Raw genomic sequence first — 19,977 nt, forward strand, 5'->3', positions numbered from 1 at the left:
CAGTTCAGCCAAACGAATGAGAGTGTCGGTGGAAGGGTACTGTTGGGGACGTCTGGAGAGGAAAAAAACGGAGGGCTTGGAGACCCTGGTCATGGCGGATGGAGGTGTAGAGGGATTGGATATCCATGGTGAAGATGAGGCGTTGGGGGCCGGGGAAACGGAAGTCTTGGAGGAGGTGGAGGGTGTGGGTGGTGTCTCGAACGTATGTGGGGAGTTCCTGGACTAGGGGGGATAGGACATTGGGGAGATTGGGCGCTTCCTAGCAGAGCGCTTTAGGGAACATCTCCGAGACACCCGCACCAATCAACCAAACCGCCCCGTGGCCCAACATTTCAACTCCCCCTCCCACTCTGCCGAGGACATGGAGGTCCTGGGCCTCCTTCACCGCCGCTCCCTCACCACCAGACGCCTGGAGGAAGAACGCCTCATCTTCCGCCTCGGAACACTTCAACCCCAGGGCATCAATGTGGAGTTCAACAGCTTCCTCATTTCCCCTTCCCCCACCTCATCCTAGTTTCAAACTTCCAGTCTCCTTGACTTGTCCGGACTTGTCCGACCTGCCTAGCTCCTTTTCCACCTATCCACTCCACCCTCTCCTCCCTGACCTATCACCTTCATCTCCTCCCCCACTCACCCATTGTACTCTATGCTACTCTCTCCCCACCCCCACCCTCCTCTAGCTTATCTCTCCACGCTTCAGGCTCTCTGCCTTTATTCCTGATGAAGGGCTTTTGCCCGAAACGTCGATTTTGCTGAAGCTCCTCGATGCTGCCTGAACTGCTGTGCTCTTCCAGCACCATTGATCCAGAATCTGGTTTCCAGCATCTACAGTCATTGTTTTTACCCCTGACCAATGCACCTAGCCTACACATTCCTGAACACTGTAAGCAATGTTTAGTACGGCCAATTCACCTAACCTGCACATCTTTGGATTGTGGGAGGAAACCAGTGCACCTTGAGGAAACGCATGGGGGAAGAGTGTGCAAACTCCACACAGACAGTCGGCAGAGGCTGGAATCGAATCCTGGTCCTTGGCGCTGTGAGGCAGCAATGCTAACCACTGAGCCACCGTGCTGCCAAGAACAGGCTGGGGCTGTAGAAAGTAGATAGTAGAAAGGTTTTAGCGAGTCACATTAGAATTCCCAGCTCCAGCCTGCCCTTGTAACCACATAATTTATATGACTTGACCAGTTCAGTTTCTCCTCAAAGATTTTAACATGCAGACCTCACTTTCTCCTCAAAGATTTTAACCTACTGCGAATCCTCTTACAAGGATGCCTTCCTTGAAGAAGCTCTATTCCTCCCTCTACAAAGATTTCAGTGAGTCCCTCTCTCACTGCACACCCCAAGTCATCTCAGCACCGCCTTCCTAACCTGCAATCTTCTTCCTGACCTCTCCGCCCCCACCCCAGTCTGACCTATCACCCTCACCTTGACCTCTTTCCACCTATCGCATTTCCAACGCCCCTCCCCCAAGTCCCTCATCCCTACTTTTTATCTTAGCCTGCTGGACACACTTTCCTCATTCCTGAAGAAGGGCTTATGCCCGAAACGTCGATTCTCCTGTTCCCTGGATGCTGCCTGAGCTGCTGCGCTGTTCCAGCAACACATTTTCAGCTCTGATCTCCAGCCCTCACTTTCTCCCCAGTTCAGTTTCTGATCAATGGTAACCCACAGGATATTGGAAGTTGGAGTTTGTGATGTTAAAGCCATTGATCGTCATGGGGAGACACAGTCAAGATTTTCTTTCAGGAGATGGTCATTGCATGGCATGGGAGTGACATGAATGTCACTTGCCACATACCAGCCCAAGCCTTGCCACTGCCTGAGACACTGCTGCTTTTAGGATGGACTCCTTTATGACCAAAGGGATTGTGAATGTGTTGAACATCAGCACCTTTCGAAGTAGGGAAGACCATTAATGAAGCAGTCAAAGATGTTTGTGCATAGGACACTAGCTGGAAGAATTGGGGGCCCTTGTGGGTGCAGTAGTGTAGTATCCCAGCCTGAGCCAGGAGGACCACATCCATGTCCCATCTGTTGCAAAGACATGTCATAACATCAGAAAATATGTCGATAGTAAATATCTACCCTGAAAAACTCTGGCAGTGAGGTTCTCGTATTGAGGTGAGATTGTCCTCCTAAAACACCATTTCCCTTCATGTTAAATTTGATTAGCAGAGTCATTGCCTGGTGAGGCTCTTCTGTTTACCAGATTATACTAAGTTTGTTATGCTGGTGTCGCAAGAAGGCTCATGACCTTTGCTACCCTGCATTCAGTTAGATGTCAAATGATCACAAGGAGAATGCAAAACAATGTTCAAAATGTGGCTAGCAAGACCTAAAGAGGTCTTATACTTTTAATAAACTTTGTGGGTGGTACTCTTCCCAAAAAATACTCCAACAGCGATTGCAACTTAAAGCAAAAGGATGCCACACTTGTAAAAACTATTCATTTTCAGCACCAGAGTGGCTGTTTCACTGCACTGAAGATTTAAAACTTTGTGTTCACCCGAATAGACAAATGACTATTTCTTCTGTCATTTTATAGGTACCGAGTGGACAGAGTCAGCAACTTTACACATTCCACGCACATAATGGCAAGTTCTGGGTGAGACATCAGTACATCACAGCTCCTGAAGGATCAGGGTGAAGCATACACTAACTGAGTGCTAATATTCTCACTACTGTTTTCTACTGCTAATACAGGTCAAAAAAAAAAAGGAATTCCCTTAGAGATGCTGTCAATCCCCGATAACATATTTCAACACTTATGGACAGAGTTTCTGCCTAACCTCTAGACCACATGGAATAATGCAAGCTGTCACTTCCAGAAGGCACCTCATCCCTGTGTCAGCACAGAAAGTGTAGATCCAATCCTTCAAAACAATGCTAATGAGATGGAAAATGAGTGTTTACGAACAGAGGGCAGGAAGACAGTGCAATCAAATGAATCATTCATTTCTAGCACTGCAAAGGCAATAAAATATATGCTGCAAAAACAGAAAGTGGAACATACTGCTTAGGTGGGGAATTCCACTTGATTTTAATCGCAGATACACAGCATACCTCGTGAAATAACTGCACAGAGGCCAGTATCCTATCACCAAGTCACCCTTTATTTAACTCATGCACAGTACACTGGCTGTAGCTAGCCAGCCAGCTCAGAGTCAGTCATCTCAACTGAGGAGATTCTAAATCCCCTGTTTATCACAGTCAGCTTGGGCTTTCCTGGTAGGCCCAGATTAATCCAATCAGTCAATGAGATCCACCTGGTTCCAATCACTACACCTAGATATAGGTAAATTTAAATCACTGCTAGAAAATTAAGCCTTGATTTCCAATATGAATTTAAAAGTTCTATTTGCTAATGTGACTGTGGAAGTCAATTGATAAAATTACCTTCTTGTCCTGACCAGTTGCTCCTACAGTCTTAATAAAAACAAATAGCTAGGTATTTAATTCAAGCTCAAATATTTCAGTTACATGCCTGCTTTTTGTGATCGACTTTCCATTTTTTTTGGAAGAGGAGGCTGCTCCCTCTTTGTTCATGGCACATGGGTGTTGCCACCAAGACCAGCATTTATTGTCCATCCGGAATGGCCTGTTGGAATCCACTCGGTGCAGGTACACTTACAGTTCTTTTGGAAAGGGAGTTCCAGGATTCTGATCCAGCGACAGTTAAAGGAATGCTGACATAATTCTAGGCTGGGATGGCAATGAAACCGAACTTGCAGATGTAGGTGTTCATGTAAGTCTGCTGCCCTTGTTTCAGCCTTTACAATTATATAACAATGAAATACAATGAAGTGCACTGACAGTGATTGTAATAAAAAAGGTAGACAGTTCCACTCCAGCCAATATACTCATTGGTCTATTTAAATTACCCCTGATCAGACAGATTAGCTTTGAAAGGACCAGACATAATTATTGAATAAACTGGCCATTAGGAACTAACCATTAGAACATTAAGGAGCAAGAATTAATTACAAAGGTACCAATTAATTAGAGTACTTAGTAAGGGATTCCTCAGGTCTCAAATACTTCTGTTCATAAGAGTCATAGCCAATATTATCTGACAATCTTGCATGAAGTGATGACTGTTTGAGGCTTTCAACGTTAAAATTGTTAGAACGAGATATTAATGGAAATATTTCTACAAATGAAACTTATAATGCACAGGCTTTACTTGAAATCCCAGAAGTCTATTTTTAATAGTTTACTTGACAGCCTAAAAGCAATAAAACAGCTAAACTTTCAATTTTGGGTAGTATTCATACTTGCATTCAATTACCTGCAAACACTTGTCCAACCAAAGGAAAAGGAACTGGTTATCAGTTACTAACTTAGAGACCATTATTTAAAAGGAGTAGCAGGGGGTTGATGTGTTTACAAACTGTACACTGTGCATAATTCAAAGCAATTTCTCATTCTTATTATGCAAAGTTATTTAATACACCTAATACCCCCATCCTAAAGTTTGGTTTTAATATTGATTCATCACAGTCCAACCTATAATATTGTGAACAGGCAAATACCAACAGCAATTATAGTGAAGCCCCTTTTGCCTCCCAGTCATCATAATATTAATTTGTGACAGAAACTTTAAAGACACTTGTTAAAAAAGTTTTCCCCTGAACATGGAGAATAATTGTGAAACATTGAAAATTCCATTTAGTCTTGGGTAAGTTTGATTTTATGAATGGACTATAACCTGGAGTTGTGTGACTTTTAACTGTTCCTGGAAACTTTTTCCACCCGGTGTGTGTAGAAGTGCTTCCTAAACATCCTCTCCTGAAAGGTCTGGTCCTAATTCTCAGACTATGCCCCTAGTTTTAGAATGCCCAACCACTGGAAATAGTTTATCTTTATCTCCCCTGTCTTTTCCTGTTACTATCTTAAGGGCTTCAATCAGAGCACTGTCTAACCTAAATTGTAAATTTAATGCAACCAATCAAATGGCCAGCATCTCTCTCATCCCAGTCATGCCAGAGAGAGTAATGGTCATTGCTGGGGACAGTAGCCAGCCCCTAACTACATCTATCAATGTATGAAAGCAAGTGGGAGAAGGTCTCAATGGGATCAGGCCTTTAACAAGTTAAAGACACTAAATTCTGATCCACAGATACTAGTGTCAATTGTGATGCCATAACAGTGAACATCAGCAAGTCCCCCCACCACAGAATCCACCGAACCAATGTTCAATCCAATCAGCACTCAACATTAACAACACACATCAACATGGATTTACAAAAACCTTTTTGGTTAAGACACCACATAATGGAGTCATGGCTATTATCACGGCATGTGGAGTCAAGGATCAAGCAGTAAAATGAAGAACAAGTTAGTTAAAAATAATCTGGTTTACAATAGTCATTCAGGCTAGCAGGATTAGATGGGGGAGGTCAGTGCTGGGATGATTGCTGTGCACCATTTACATAAATGTTTTAGATTCAGCAATTGGAAGTACAAGATAAAAAAACATACAGATGACACCAAATTGGGAGGTTTGGGAATACTGAGTAAAATCGACAGTCGAAAACGATACCAGCACCATGGTGGAACACAACCACCTGCAAATTCCCTCCAACTCACACACCATCGGCTTGGAAATATATCGCCAATCCTTCACTCGTGCTGGGTCAAAATCCTGAATCCCTCCCTAAGGGTATTGTGGGTCATCTCACAGCAGATGGACTGGAGCAGCTCAAGAAGGCAGCTCAACAGCATCTTCTCAAGAGCAGCTAGGGATAAGCAATAAATGCTGACTAGTTAGCGTCGCCCACATCCCGTAACTGAATATTAAAAAAATATGACACTGGCAAGCTTGCAGAATGGACATGTCAATGACCAATGATTTTCAGTACAGAAATCTGAGATGGTATATTTCGATAGCAAGATTATGGAGATCATAATCGAAAACAAGAACGTATATGGGGTTGAACCACACAGATCACGGCATGTGAAGAAGCAACTCCTCAAACAGGAATGCAGGCTGACAATGCAATGAAACAAGCAAACAAAGCATAGAACAAAATTCAAAAGCATTTCAAAAGTTGTGTCACATTTCTATCACATGTTTGGTTATGATTCTGTTTTCTGGTTTCCATCTTCGAAAGTGGATATTGAAGCTCTACTGAGCCAAGTAAGTACAATTGTCAAGGAACTTTTGCATTTAAAAAAAACAGACAAAATTGAGCTGCTGGAAATTTGTATGACTATGAAAGGGTTCAACTGGATACACGAGAGGGGATGTTTCCACTAATGAGAAAGTTCCAAAACTAGAGGGATGCAAGTCCAAGATAGTCACTAATAAATACAAAAGATATTCTGGGAAAACTCAGTTTATAGTGTGGTGTGAACTTATTACCACATGGAGGGGTCATGATAAGATAATTAAGAAAAAAAAAGGAATCTGTAGAGTATTTTGTTGTGGTGAAAAGAAGTAAAGATTAGGAGGTGGTTCCTGAGGAACACTAGCTCCAACATTGACCAAATGTCCTGCTTCAGTGCTTTCCATGTAATTCCGTGCAATGTTCATTTTTAACATGGGCCAGTGGCAAATCTCTCCAAACCAAGAAGCACTGCATTCACCAAAGTAAACACAAACTATGCCATCATGAGAATCCAAATTCAGGCTTCCTTTCCTGAAAATTTGTTTGGCAAAATCAATTACCGAATATCAAAAATGTAAGGTGTGTTATTCTAAGCCTGTACTGTCAAGTTCTATTCCCAAAACATAACCTTGTTTTTAAGTGGCTGCCGAGATAATTGATGCACTGATTATTCAATAATCTCTGAATGCCAGAAAGGCCCAAGCGGATTTGCAAATAGCTAATCTAACACTTATTCAAGAAATGAGAGTGAGACGGAAAGCAGAAAACTATAAGACAATCAGCTCAACAACTCTAAAAACCAATACTTTCCTCGCTACCATCAATTCTGAGGAAGGGTCACTGGACCTGAAACATTAACTCGGATTTCTCTCCACAGATGCTGCCAGACCTGCTGAGCTTTTCCAGCAATTTCTGTTTTTGTTTCTGATTTACAGCATCCACAGTTCTTTTGGGTTTTTATTGAATGTTGAAAAATTGGTATTCCTCAGTTGTTTGATATTTTTGCCAATTTAATAATTTTTTTTTGATTCACTTCTCTCCTGGTTTGTTTGTGAGTATGCCAATATTGCAAAGCATGCCACCCTTGACCCCATTTCCAAGAGTATGCAAAAAACCCTCCTTATGGTTTAATTGCAAAACTGTGTCATTGTAGTCAATATAAAGTCAAAGTCCACAAACAGTGCTGGTACAGAAATACTGTTGAAAAGGGGAAAAAAAATCAAATCATAATCTGCTCATGGACAAATTGTGCAAATGAGGAAAATCTCAATCCATCCATATCGGAGGTTCGGAGGGATTTGTACAGAGGTGTCCTACTACATGAAACACAAAAATTTAGCACACAGGCAAAACTTAGGAAGATAAATGGGAAAATTGGCAGTTATTGCAATGGGAATGGAGTATAAAAGTAGGGAAGCTTTTGCTGCAGCTGTATAAGACTTTACTGAGAGTTGCATCTGGATTCTGGTACAGTCTTGGTCTCTTTGTTTGTAAAAGACACAAAGTCATGTTAAAAACACTTGAGAGAGAGTTCACCTGAATCATTCCCGAGCAGGAGGGTCATCTTATCAATATATGTTAGCAGGTTGGGTTTAAATCCATTGGAGTGGAGAGGAATAAGAGGTGATCTTATTAAAATATGTAAAATCCTGAGGGAATATGATCTGAATGGATATTAGAATGGTTCATCTGATGGGAAAGACTAAAACTGAGGGACTCCGTTTAAGAATAAGTAGTCTCCCTTTCAAGATGAGGGTCAGGATAATTTTGTCCCTGACAGAAGCATTAGTGAATGGAGTTCTCTTCCCTAGAAAGTATTGGAGGCTGCCTCATTGAACTTATTCAGACAGGTAGACGTTTTTGATACAGAAGGGTGTCAAGGGTTACAAGGGACAGACAGAAAAGTGGAGTTGAGACCAAACCACACACTGATCAGCTCTAACTTTACTGAATGGCAAGCAGGCTTGAAGGGCCGAATGGCCTACTCCTGCTCCCATGTCACAATGCTGAATTGATACAGACAAACCACTGTTTGAAACTAGAGAACGAATGATCTATGCGTTCATTACGATCTCTCTGATGCTTACAATTCTGATGAAATATCACGGTCTTATTTTTGTTTCAAACACAATGTGATATTTAGAAAAAGGGACCTTTAAATTTATTGGTGATAGTGCTGCAGATCTGTTTGAGGGGTTTCTACGTGTCACCTTAATGACATCTCTAGAGAAGCACCCTTGGCACTTTGTGCAGGATCCCTCAATCTAGTGTTCTGAACAGTTGCCTTGAGTACACAACAGCAATGGTAGCAGGAAGAATGTCTCAAAGAGAAACAAGTACAGATATCAGCAAGAGTTTCATTCAAATTAGATAACACCTCTTGCTTCGTAGTTTATGGTGACAGATTTAATCAGCTTTTATATCATAGTTCAAGGTAAATCAAATATTTGACCCCTTTAGTATCACAGAGTTTACAATAAAATCTATAGCTCATAAATATTTTCTGAAATAAACAAAACAAACTGTTTAACAAAGGTTTTTCAACAAAACAATTTCAAGCTACAAGAATCTGACAATAATAGATTGACAGACTTCCATTAATATGGCACTCTCCACGACCACAGAACCAAGTAGCCCGATGACTAAATAATGATGATAACAGAAGTTTGGTAACCACAGAACTTTGCAGCCAATGCGGTAGTTTTATTACTGTTGGAAAAGAGGAAACTCATCGTCCAATTTGCAAGCTCACACAAATATCAATACGAAAGTGGTCAGACAATCTGTTTCTGTGATGTTGATAGAGGGATAAATGTTGGATATGGATAAATCCTGTCACCTGCTTTGATGAGATGATGACATAGATCTTTGCTATTGACTCAGAGTACATGGGACCGTTTCCATCTTTCATCTGAAAGACAGCACTTTGGACAGTGCAGCTATCCTTCTTTAGGGCATGAACGCACACAGTCTTCTGATTCAGGGCAAGAACAATATGAAATGAGCCACAGTAAACAATACACTGTGAAACAAGATTAATTTAAAAAGGCAGGGCAAAACATGACAGTTTTTGAATTATGTAATGGGATGATAATACTTGAAAGGGAAATGCATTGATCTGGATTTTTTTTTTCTGCCTGCCATTTTTGGGGGAGATGTTAGCCTATTCACATTAAGCAGGTTAATGACTGTTCTGAAATAACGGAAGGAATTTTAGTTAAACACCACATGCTGTTAACCAACAATAAAACTCAAGGCCCAGTGGCTATAAACATACTTGTGGAGGTGCCGGTGTCGGACTGGGGTGGACAACGTCAGAAGTCACACAACACCAGGTTATAGTCCAACAGGTTTATTTGAAATCACAAGATTCTGGAGCTTGGTCTCCACCTGACGAAGGAGTAGCAGCACTTGGGATTTCAAATAAACCGGTTGGACTATAACCTGGTGTGGTGTGACTTCTGACCATAAACATGATTGTTATTGTGCCAAAATAGTTTAAGGACAGATGGTCCCTGGTGACCCATCCCAGGTGTTGGGAACATAGTAATTTAAATTTTAGCATCACAAATTGACTGCTTCAGGTCAAATGGTAGGTTAAAATCTGAAAGCTGACCCACTGAATCAAATCAAAATATGCTCACATCAGTGTATGACAAAGCATAGCCTAGCACATCCTGAAAGAGGGAAAAGAAATTGGATATTATGGGAATAAGATTTTAACCTCACGACGAAATCCCTCGTACAAAATTTAAGCAGAGCATTGCTACGGATTGACTTACAAACTTTTATGTTGGGGCAAAGGTTTCAAGAAGGAACTTTCTCAAGTGCATTAACTGGTATCAACAAAATATATTTAATAAAAACTATTCAGATTATAAAAAAGCAGGGTACATGAGTTCTGTAACTGTCCACTGTTAGGAATGCGGTGCAATCAACACGAATTTATGTTTAGCTGGGATTTATGCCATGGAATTTCAGGGAATTGCCATAAAAAGCTTGGTCATTGTGGAACACAATTATTACCATGCACCAGAAACTTTCAAAAGAACACTCAATGTGTATAGCAGAAAATGCTAGGAGCATTTTCTGTTCTAAATGATAATGATTCAGCAGAAGTATCAATCAGACAGATGACATTAATAAAAGCAGACAGAAATATTGCTTTGCAAGTGTTCCCTAAACCAAATAATTGACTTTCCGACTGTGGGTAGAAATTTGACCATACAATATTTATAATTACCACTGGTGGAATTTTACACAAAATTATTGATGTTCCGAAGTGTGACTAGCATGACCGCACTAGTGACCAAAGTCTGATACAAAAACACAGACACAATATCAAATAGATTATCTGCAAACAATAATTGAGTTTCATTCCTCATGGTCATTATTAATGGGTAGGTCCCGGGCCAAATTTCAAATGGTGTAGCGATCTCAAATTGATAACCTCACAAATACAATTATACTATACACTTATTATACTCCAGGCCAAAACCAATACATCATTCTCCGAATTAAACATTACATGCTTCACTACTAACAGCATTCCTTTTGTTACTTAATTTATGGAGTCCAAAAATGTCTCAAAACTTCAATACCATTTTCTTCAATACAGAAGAGTGCACTAATATTGTCAATGATCGTCCCTAGGTATGTTAGACAGTGTTACATTATCATTTGGAAATTTGGATGTTAAAATAAAAGTAAAATACATTTTGGTTTTAGTTCTGTGCAAGTGACTTCTGTTCCGTTCCAAATGAGTTTCTGACTTCTTACAACGAACTAAAGACAATTTCCAACAGACTGTGTAATTTCAGTTAATTACTTCAATCCAATGCCTAGTGCTGAGTGTTTACAGTTCTGAGATTGGGAAGGGGTGGGGGTAAGAAGGGAGTCTTGTGGTACAGTGGCATTGTCCCTACCTCTGGAGCAGAAGGTCCGGATTCAAATCTCATCTGCCCTGAAGGAAGGTCACAGCATGTCCACAGGTGGATTAAAATAGCTGCAATGTTGAGTCTTACATATAATCAACACATTCAGAGATGTTATTACATGCCTCTGGTCCAGATGGGGACTTGTTTCTGGACCTCCTGACTCAGAGCTAGGGATACTACCACCACACCACAAGTTGAATTTTATGACCAACACAGAGACAGGTGATTGGAGGCCAGAATCAAGTTTTAGTCCTAAACAATGGTTTCAAATCAGAAGGGCAGGTTGGCTTGAAGGAATCTCCAGGTTGAGAGAACTTTACAGAGTCCTGAAAACTGAATGGAAATGCACACTCTTAAGACTGGAAGGAATTCTCCAGGTCAGCAAACTGAAAGAAGTCAGTTGGGTAAATAATCTTAAAGGAGAAAGTGAGGGCTGCAGATGCTGGAGATCAGAGCTGAGAATGTGTTGCTGGAAAAGCGTAGCAGGTCAGGCAGCATCCAAGGAACAGGAGAATCGACATTTTGGACAAAAGCCCTTCTTCCTGAAGAAGGGCTTATGCCCGAAACGTCGATTCTCCTGTTCCTTGGATGCTGCCTGACCTGCTGCGCTTTTCCAGCAACACATTCTCAGCAGTAAATAATCTTAAAGTTAATATCACATCATTCTTCACTGGTATTAAGTTTCCATTAAGGACACCACTGGGAAACGAGTTGAATAAATTTCTTTTATTTAAAGAATACTGGTAGCCTCAAGTGAAAATGCTCAGTGACTGACCAACATGGTAATGAGATTGGAAACTATAAAACCTATCAAGTAAGGGGCATGGCTCAGGGGGAATACTCAAGTTCCTTTCTCTAGGGTATGGGAGTCCAAAACCAGAGGGCATAGGTTTAAGGTGAGAGAGAAAGATTTAAAAAGGACCTAAGGGGCAACTTTTTCACGCAGAGGGTGATGTGTGGATGGAATGAGCAGCCAGAGGAAGTGCTGGCAGCTGGTACTATTCCAACATTTAAAAGGCATCTGGATGGGTACATGAAAAGAAAGGGTTTAGAGGCACATGGGCCAAATGCTAGCAAATGGATCTCAACTAATTTAGGATATCTGGCTGGCATGGACATGTTGGTCCAAAGGGTCTGCTTCTGTGCTGTACACCTCTATGACTCAAAACTAATTTCACTCAGAAATCAGTCATACAGATTCAGATCAGCTTAGATCATAACACAAGACATATTTCAGACTTAAGAGAGGGGAAATAACACTCATTGAAGCACACATTTAAATGCTGATTTTCACTAGTAAGAAGAATTAGTAAAGAGAGGGAACAAAGTGGAGTTTGTACTGAAACAATAAATGCAAATAAAAATAGTTCTGGTTAACAGATTGGCTTCTGCTTCTGTAAATGAATGACTAACAATATAACAAAAAAAATTGTATGAGTGGCACATGCAACGTGAATGAATGCAGTATAGGAGGCAGAGAGTGGAATAGACATTCACCACTAGATGAGATCACATAACCCAGATGAGATCAGAAAATCATATCTCATTTACAGTGAGATTTATTAGTGCTGTCATGGTGAAAGGTAAATCAATCACTTTGGTTCATTAATGTCTCTGACTGAATAAAAATCGAATCACAGAAAATGTTACAACACAAAAACAGGCCATTTAGCCTGCTGAGTTCAATCCAGCTTACTGAACAACATACATAATCATACACTGAAAACAACAAATGCTGAAGATCACAGTGGAAGTGAAGCTTTGGTGAAGAGTCATCTAGACTTGAAACATTAGCTTACTCTCTCTCCACTGATGCTGTCTGACCCGCTGTGATCTCCAGCATTTTCAGTACAGATTCCAGCATCTGCAGCAATTTGCTCCTATAGTCACATATTTCTGTACAGCAAATTGATAATGGGAGGCCGGTGTGAGGGGAACACAGCATCCTTTTTAATTTTTTTATTAAAATCCGGAAGTCAAAATAATAGTAATGCCTCTTGAGCCTTTTCCCATTATTAAATTAGATCATTGATCTGGACCGGAACAGCATCTGTGTTGCTTTCATAAACCTTAATGCCCTTAACAAACAGAAGTTTCAATTCTGACATGTTCAGCTCACGGTGTCTTTTGAAGACTTAGGAGTTCCAGATTTCCAGTACCATTGCTGAGAGGAAGCCTCAAATGACCAACTCCAATTTGATGCTTAAGCCACCTTGTCTAAAGGGGCATGCCTTGACTAAAGGAAATAGCATTGTCCTTTCTAACTGATCAAGTCCTTTCATCAGCTTAAAATAAGTTGACTAGGTGATCTCAATCTTCAATAACCACTTTAACTTATTGAATATATATCTTGTCCAAATAATACATCATCCCAATTTTCATATGAGTAACTTCTGTAAATATTATTGGGGGTGCAGAAGGAACTACTAGGGCAGACCTACTGTTATAACTACAATCATTTCACTACAAGCAAGAAAGCAAGATTAAATTTCACAGCATATTTTATGAAATTCTTTAAAATTGTTCAATATTATTATTGGAACAGAGTTGCAATTTTCAACTTACATAAATAAATGTTATGAGCAGCATTCTACACATTTCTCCACTTTGTTTGTAATAGGTTTGTCATTTACCAATGCATAGGTTGGAAAGTCACCATTTTAAGTACTATTGCACCATAAATGAATTTTGACCAACAAGGGAAACCAACAACAGAAGGTGTCCATTACTGTGCTCAAAAGGTCCATTGGGCAAAACAACTCGAAAGCTAACCTTTAAGAGTCTACAGCAACTCCTGAATGCAGTCTGAAGACTGCAAAGGAAGATCAGTTCTTGATGGATTAATTCCAGCAGAAGACTAATGCAAGTTTAGAAACCAGATTTAATGTTTTTTAAAAAAAAGCTGCATCATTTTTGGCTGGGTGGTAGGCGAGCTGGGATATAATTACTGAGTAATCATTTTTTAGGAGCTGGGAAAAAGTACAACAGAAAATAAAGAATGCATGTTTCCTAAATTTGCATTGGTTCATTAAGTTGTAACAACACAAGGCTGTTCAAATAATTATAGGTTTGAGCAATGTCATTTACTATTTCCATCTTCAAAAAGTCAGGAACGTTACGTACAATTCATATTCAAATTAATCATGTTCAGAACAATTGTAGACGTTAGTAGGAGTGTTGGTAACCCACACAACATAATTACTCACCTTGAAGCTGCTATATCCACTTTCGTCCTGGCAATTGCTGCTGCTCGATGTGCTCCTTCTGTCGCTCTCCCCACCTTTTCTTGAATTTTGCTGGTTCTGATGGGTATAAGGTGCTTTTTCTTTCCTCGGATCAAAATGTTATTTTTATATTTTCCTTCTTCCTTTGTGCCATCTGGAAAGGTCGTACATCCATAACCATTCCTTTGATTATTCAACCACTCCCCCTCATATTTCATACCATTTGAGCGCTCACTTACACCAAACCCACTGCGTTTATCATTTTTCCATTCCCCCATGTAGGATTCCGTTGTGGTAGCATCGACATGGTCTTCCACTGGCAAATATTCAGAATCGCCTTCCCCAAAACTGATTGTCGAATTGGCATCACTATTTGCTGAACTTATTCTACTCATCGATGCCTCACTCCGGGCAGAGCTACGCTTGCTAGCCAGAGATGACTTAGACTCGGATCTCTTGAGCTTCAGATTTCCCAGAAGTGATCCCCTTCGGAAAAAGCCTTTTTTCTTTCCTGTCATTAACTCTGTGTCACTGTGAAACGTGAGGACGAAACCTCCTCTTGTACCAGCTGGACTATCTGCGGATATGTCATGTAGAATGGTGCCATTGCTCTGTTCACTTCGGAGCGATGCTAGGGAAGTGCGGAGAGGTGAGCGGATGACTGTGGCCATACCAAATGGTACACTCTGGCGTACACCATATCCATGACGCATTCCTCCAGCCCACTGTCCCTGGTACGTTCCTTCAGAACATGGATTGAAAATGAATTACAATGTGTATTAACTTAAACTCAAGCTTTATGTACCTAACAAATATACTTAACAGACATTTTGGCCTACTTTTGACATTTGTTACGGCCCCTTCAGAAATGGTATGCTCATATTTGCAGTTTTCAACAAGTTGAGAGTAAATCAGTCTAGAATTTGAAACGAGCAATGAAATATCAACTTTTAGTGTTTTGTTTCATGGAATGATTTTGCACAGCTACATGAACAATTAATGTTCTCAACCTGAATATATTTTGCTTGTAAAGCCAATTATTTATAATCTAAAACAACGGAATCTTTGAACATTCAATCTCAAAAATAGGATTAAATATTCAGTATAAACCAAATTATAACTTCTTATTCATGTAACAATAATTGTACATGAAAGATGACCAAGATTAATGGCAAACAAATGTAATTAAATGTCACGATCTTGCTTTTGTATAACAACACTCAGAATTACTTATTCAGTACAGATACTAACAGAATAGTTTTACATGACAATACAAAAAAACTCAATATAACATGCATGCAGAGATAAGGAATTATATTAAACTAGGAATGAACATTGTGATATAGGTTGGTGATTTTGAGTGATGCTCTTGCTCAGTACTGCAGGATTACTTGCAGTCAATCTGCTAAATCTACAGCTCAACTCAAGTTGTCAATTTCTGTCTTTTGGAAACAGAAGTCTTGATCACATTTGTAGCAGTGTGCCAACCATAAAGTGATGTCTGTCTCAGTAGCAGGAATCAGATTGTTGCTTTGAGTGGACAAAGGATGCAAAAAGACATTACGCAATTGCCTACTGGAGAGAGAAACTAAAGAGTCAGTAGAAATGCTCGGTTGGAGTTCTATGTTCCTGGCAACCCCAACTGTGCAGACTTTGTGCAGCTAGGCTATCATTTTTAGCTTCTTCTTGTAATGAGCTGTTCCAGTGGCTCAGGCGTATCACTACCTTACAACATTTGAGCACATATTAAAAGGTAAAAGTTCAGAATTAAAATAGCCTAGACTGTGCCTTTGGTTTTCACGGATAATATGTAAAGATTTTGAAATTTTGAAGACTCAGAAATCAAACTTCATTTGAAGCCATGAGTATGTATATACTGATCCTCAAATACAATTAACTAAGACACTGGAATTGAATAGAACTGGAAAATGGAAGAAAATATAACATTATGGGATATAACTCCACCTTTTGAAAGCAAAATTAGCTTTTTCACTTCTGAATTTTTTGGAATTTCTATGTATGGGCATTCACCTTAGTAAAAATATTTAGTGATTTTTTTTTCTCAAAGCATCAGAACAATATAGTTAGTAATTTCAAATTAGAATACAGAGAGAGACAGCTGCCAGTCACTAATTCACATAGTGACCAACCTGAGCTGATATTTTGCAGCAAGACCATTCATTTCATCACAAACATTCAATATAAAGCAATACTTTGGCTAGAACAGAATGGAAGCGATACAATATCCAGTAAAATGTATTGATGAATGTTTGGTGACTAAATATTATCTGTATAGCTGTCACTTAACTGAGAAATAACTCTGCTGAGCTTACATTTTCACCAAAACAACATTTTGGAAACATATCAAAGTTGTCACCTCTGTACTTTTCTTTCTGAAAAGGCATCATACATCATAACTGTCATCCAGTGAGAATGAGGAGTTGCCAAGTAGTTCAGTATCTTTGGACACTCCCATTCTTGTTTTCATCAGACTGTAAAATGATCCATAACATTGGATCAGTCACAAATAACAATAACAAGGATTTACTGCAGTAAGCTGGACAGGTTTTAGTTCGTCACTTTATTCATACATTTGGCTAGCTTTGTTACTCAATTAAAAAAAACATATCTTGCAAAAAAAAATGTATTTCTGGATACACCACCTTCAGCAACTTTTTAAAAGGATGCTAGACTAATCCTTTAATTTCTATACTAAAATTACAATTAATATTGTTTAGTATTATTTCATACTGTAGAATGCTCTGCAGCCCCACCAAGCTCTGCAATTCTAACATACAACATTCAGATCTAAAGAACACCACAGGGGAAGCCGATAACAACTCCCCACATTGAAAGGGAAGCATCTATTTTCAGCTCTACCACATAAGCATTGTTGGCAATCCTTTCACAGCCGTTGATTTCCACACAGTTTCTCGAACATTCAGTAATGGTTTAAAAACAAACTTCCTCCAAATAATCCGAAGCCATTGCTTACAATCCCACCACCAAATGGGTCTCTCCCCCAGACCAATGAGCAAGACTGAACCAGATGATGATGCATCTTTCCAGGTCGAGACAATGTTCCATCTCCCTACCTGTGTCAGCTTACGTTCTGCTGAAACCCTCTTCAATTCCTTTTCTACCAGCTAGATTAATTACTCCTAGTTCTGCTGATTCCCCTCCAACTTTTCACTCTCTGTAAACTTGAACTCATCCAGAGCTCTGCTGCCTGCAGCCTTATTTGCACAAAGTCACATTTAATCATTCCTCAGTTCTGCTGGTCCACATTGGTTTCAGGTTGAGCAGCACTGATTAGAGATACTCATCTTCATTTTGAAATCCCTTCCATAGCTTTTCTCCCTTCTTTCTGGGAGCCCTACAACCTCTCTAGCAGCCATGATAGAATGATAGAGCAGACTCAATGGGCTAAATGGTCTGATTCTGCACCACTGGGATTGGTGACCACTTCTCGGATTGCAGACAATCCTCAAAGACAAATAGCGTAGTGGGGAGATGGGCAACATTGGGCCAGGATGAAAATAACTTGTGGGGGATTCAGGGAGAAGATCAACAATCCATCAGTCCCATTCAGTCGCCGTATTCAATCGTGCATTCTGATAACTTTAAAACCCCACACAAGGCTGCCTGGTTTCTTCTTGAAATCAATCTGTTGCTTTTGCGCCAACCATGCCAGTATGCTGCTCCATAAACTAACTATCCTTTTAGAAAACAAATCATATTCTGTTTATCTTTTTTTTTTGATGCATTTCAGGCATGTGACCCCCTCATACTTCAGTTCAGCACACAATCTTGCTGGGATTGAACTTTGTTTTAACTGACAATAGCACAAACCTATAATTGTTTTGTTCTGTGATAGAGACAGTGAAGGTGAAGGGTCAGCAGCCTGAAGTATTAACTGTTTCCATCCCCAAAGATGCTGGAAAATTCTGCTGAGTATTTCTATCACATTCTGTTTTTATAACTGGTGATTGCATACTGGCAGAAAAGCCTTAAGCTGTTATTCCTGTAATTGGGTTGATCACATTGCATGCATAACTGTGTAACAGGTGGAGTGACTGCATAGTCGTCTCACATTTGTGACATAGTTAATGGCGTGTAGAGTCATAGAAAATCAATGAAAAATTGACATCAAGTTACTCTTGTATACACTAGACAGTTAGTTGCAAAGTTGCATTGTCAAAGGTCTGATAGCTGGAATCTATCAATGTCCTGTCAGCTGAAGATTGCCATCCAACATTTGGTGGATGGCAGAGAAAGCAATTAACATTGTGGATGAGACAAAGTACAACTTCAGTATTCACCTGAATTTGAAAGAAACAAAAATAGGTTTGATTATCCTGTGGTGGCATTCTCCTTGCTGAGTCAGTTTAAGAATGGCGCGATTGTGGGTTCAAGTGCCACTCTTGAGGCTTGAGCACAATCTGGTTCCAATAATCTGGATAATACCGAGGAGATGTAACACTGTCAGATTTACCATCTTTCAAATGAGCTGCTAAATCAAGCGCATGTCTGCTCTCTCTTCAGGGAATGTGAAATATCTCATGACACTATTCAAATATGTTCTTCATGGTGTCTTGGCCAATATTTATTCCTCAAACAATATCGCTAAAATAAATGGCCTGGCCATTGTCCTATTGTTGTTTGTGGGACTTTGTGCACAATTGCCTGCAATATTTCCCTAAACAACTACATATCAAAAACTTTCATTTGACTGTGATTTGGGACATCCTGAGGCCATAAAAAGATGAAATAGAAGTACAAACCTTTTTTATAAAAACCTCTACATGACATTCGGATATCATGCTGCCTCTCTTTGATGTTGCGATTAGAACATTCCACTGGGTTTTGGAATGGGTAACAAATACTCAATGGCATCGGATGATATCGACAAGCCCTATTATCAGCTCCATACACCCCACTTGAGTATAAAAGCTATTTTTCTATTTACTCAATGGGATTGCTTTAAAGATGCCAGCTGAAAGTCAGGTGAGGTCCAAATCCTTCACTGGCAGAATAATAAACTCACCTTGCTGGATGTGGTAAAGGGTAAATGGTAGCCTCAGATTACTATTCGATTACTTCAAGCAGGAGTCCTGAAGAAGGGTTACACCTGAAACGTTGACTTCTCCACTTACTGATGTTGCCTAGCTTAGTGTGTTCTTCGAGCCTCCTTGTCTACCTTGGATTCCTGCATCTTTAGTTTTTCTTGTCTCTATCCAATTACTTCAAGCATATGGTTGCAGATTTTTGTATGAATCAGTCTGCTTACAAAAACTGATTCTCATTACATAGTAGAAAGAGGACCTAAATCATTTTATTTGCCATTAAGGCATTTATTGTCTCCTATCAAAACATAAGAGCTAGGAGCATGAGTAGGCCACCTGGCCTATTGAGCCTGCTCCACCTTTCAATAAGATCATGGTTGGTCTTTTCATGGACTCAGCTCCACTTACTCATCTGCTCACCATAACCCTCAATTCCTTTACTGTTCAAAAATCTATCTTCACCTTAAAACCATTCAATGGAGGTAGCCTCAACTGCTTCAGTAGATAGGAAATTCTACAGAGTCACAACCCTTTGGACGAAGAAGTTCCCCCTCAACTCAGTCCTAAATCTATTCCCCCAGATTTTGAGGCTCTGCCCCTAGCCTTAGTTTCACCTGCTAGTGGAAACAATCTC

General features: G+C 39.9%; 1 protein-coding gene across 2 annotated transcripts in view; it reads right to left on the reverse strand.

Annotated features, from left to right (window-relative positions):
* Positions 1 to 19,977, reverse strand: part of jph1b (junctophilin 1b) — a 120,249-nt gene that overhangs the window by 85,052 nt on the left and 15,220 nt on the right. For both annotated transcript variants that reach the window (XM_043689158.2, XM_043689157.2), the window contains exon 2: positions 14,260 to 15,019. In XM_043689158.2, coding sequence (XP_043545093.2) covers positions 14,260 to 15,019 — 760 coding nt within the window. The remainder of the gene's footprint in view (positions 1 to 14,259; positions 15,020 to 19,977) is intronic.

Source organism: Chiloscyllium plagiosum, unplaced genomic scaffold (assembly GCF_037043375.1).
Source record: "Chiloscyllium plagiosum isolate Xiang-an unplaced genomic scaffold, Cpla_swu_hap1 HiC_scaffold_4, whole genome shotgun sequence".
Classification (NCBI taxonomy): Eukaryota; Metazoa; Chordata; class Chondrichthyes; order Orectolobiformes; family Hemiscylliidae; genus Chiloscyllium; species Chiloscyllium plagiosum.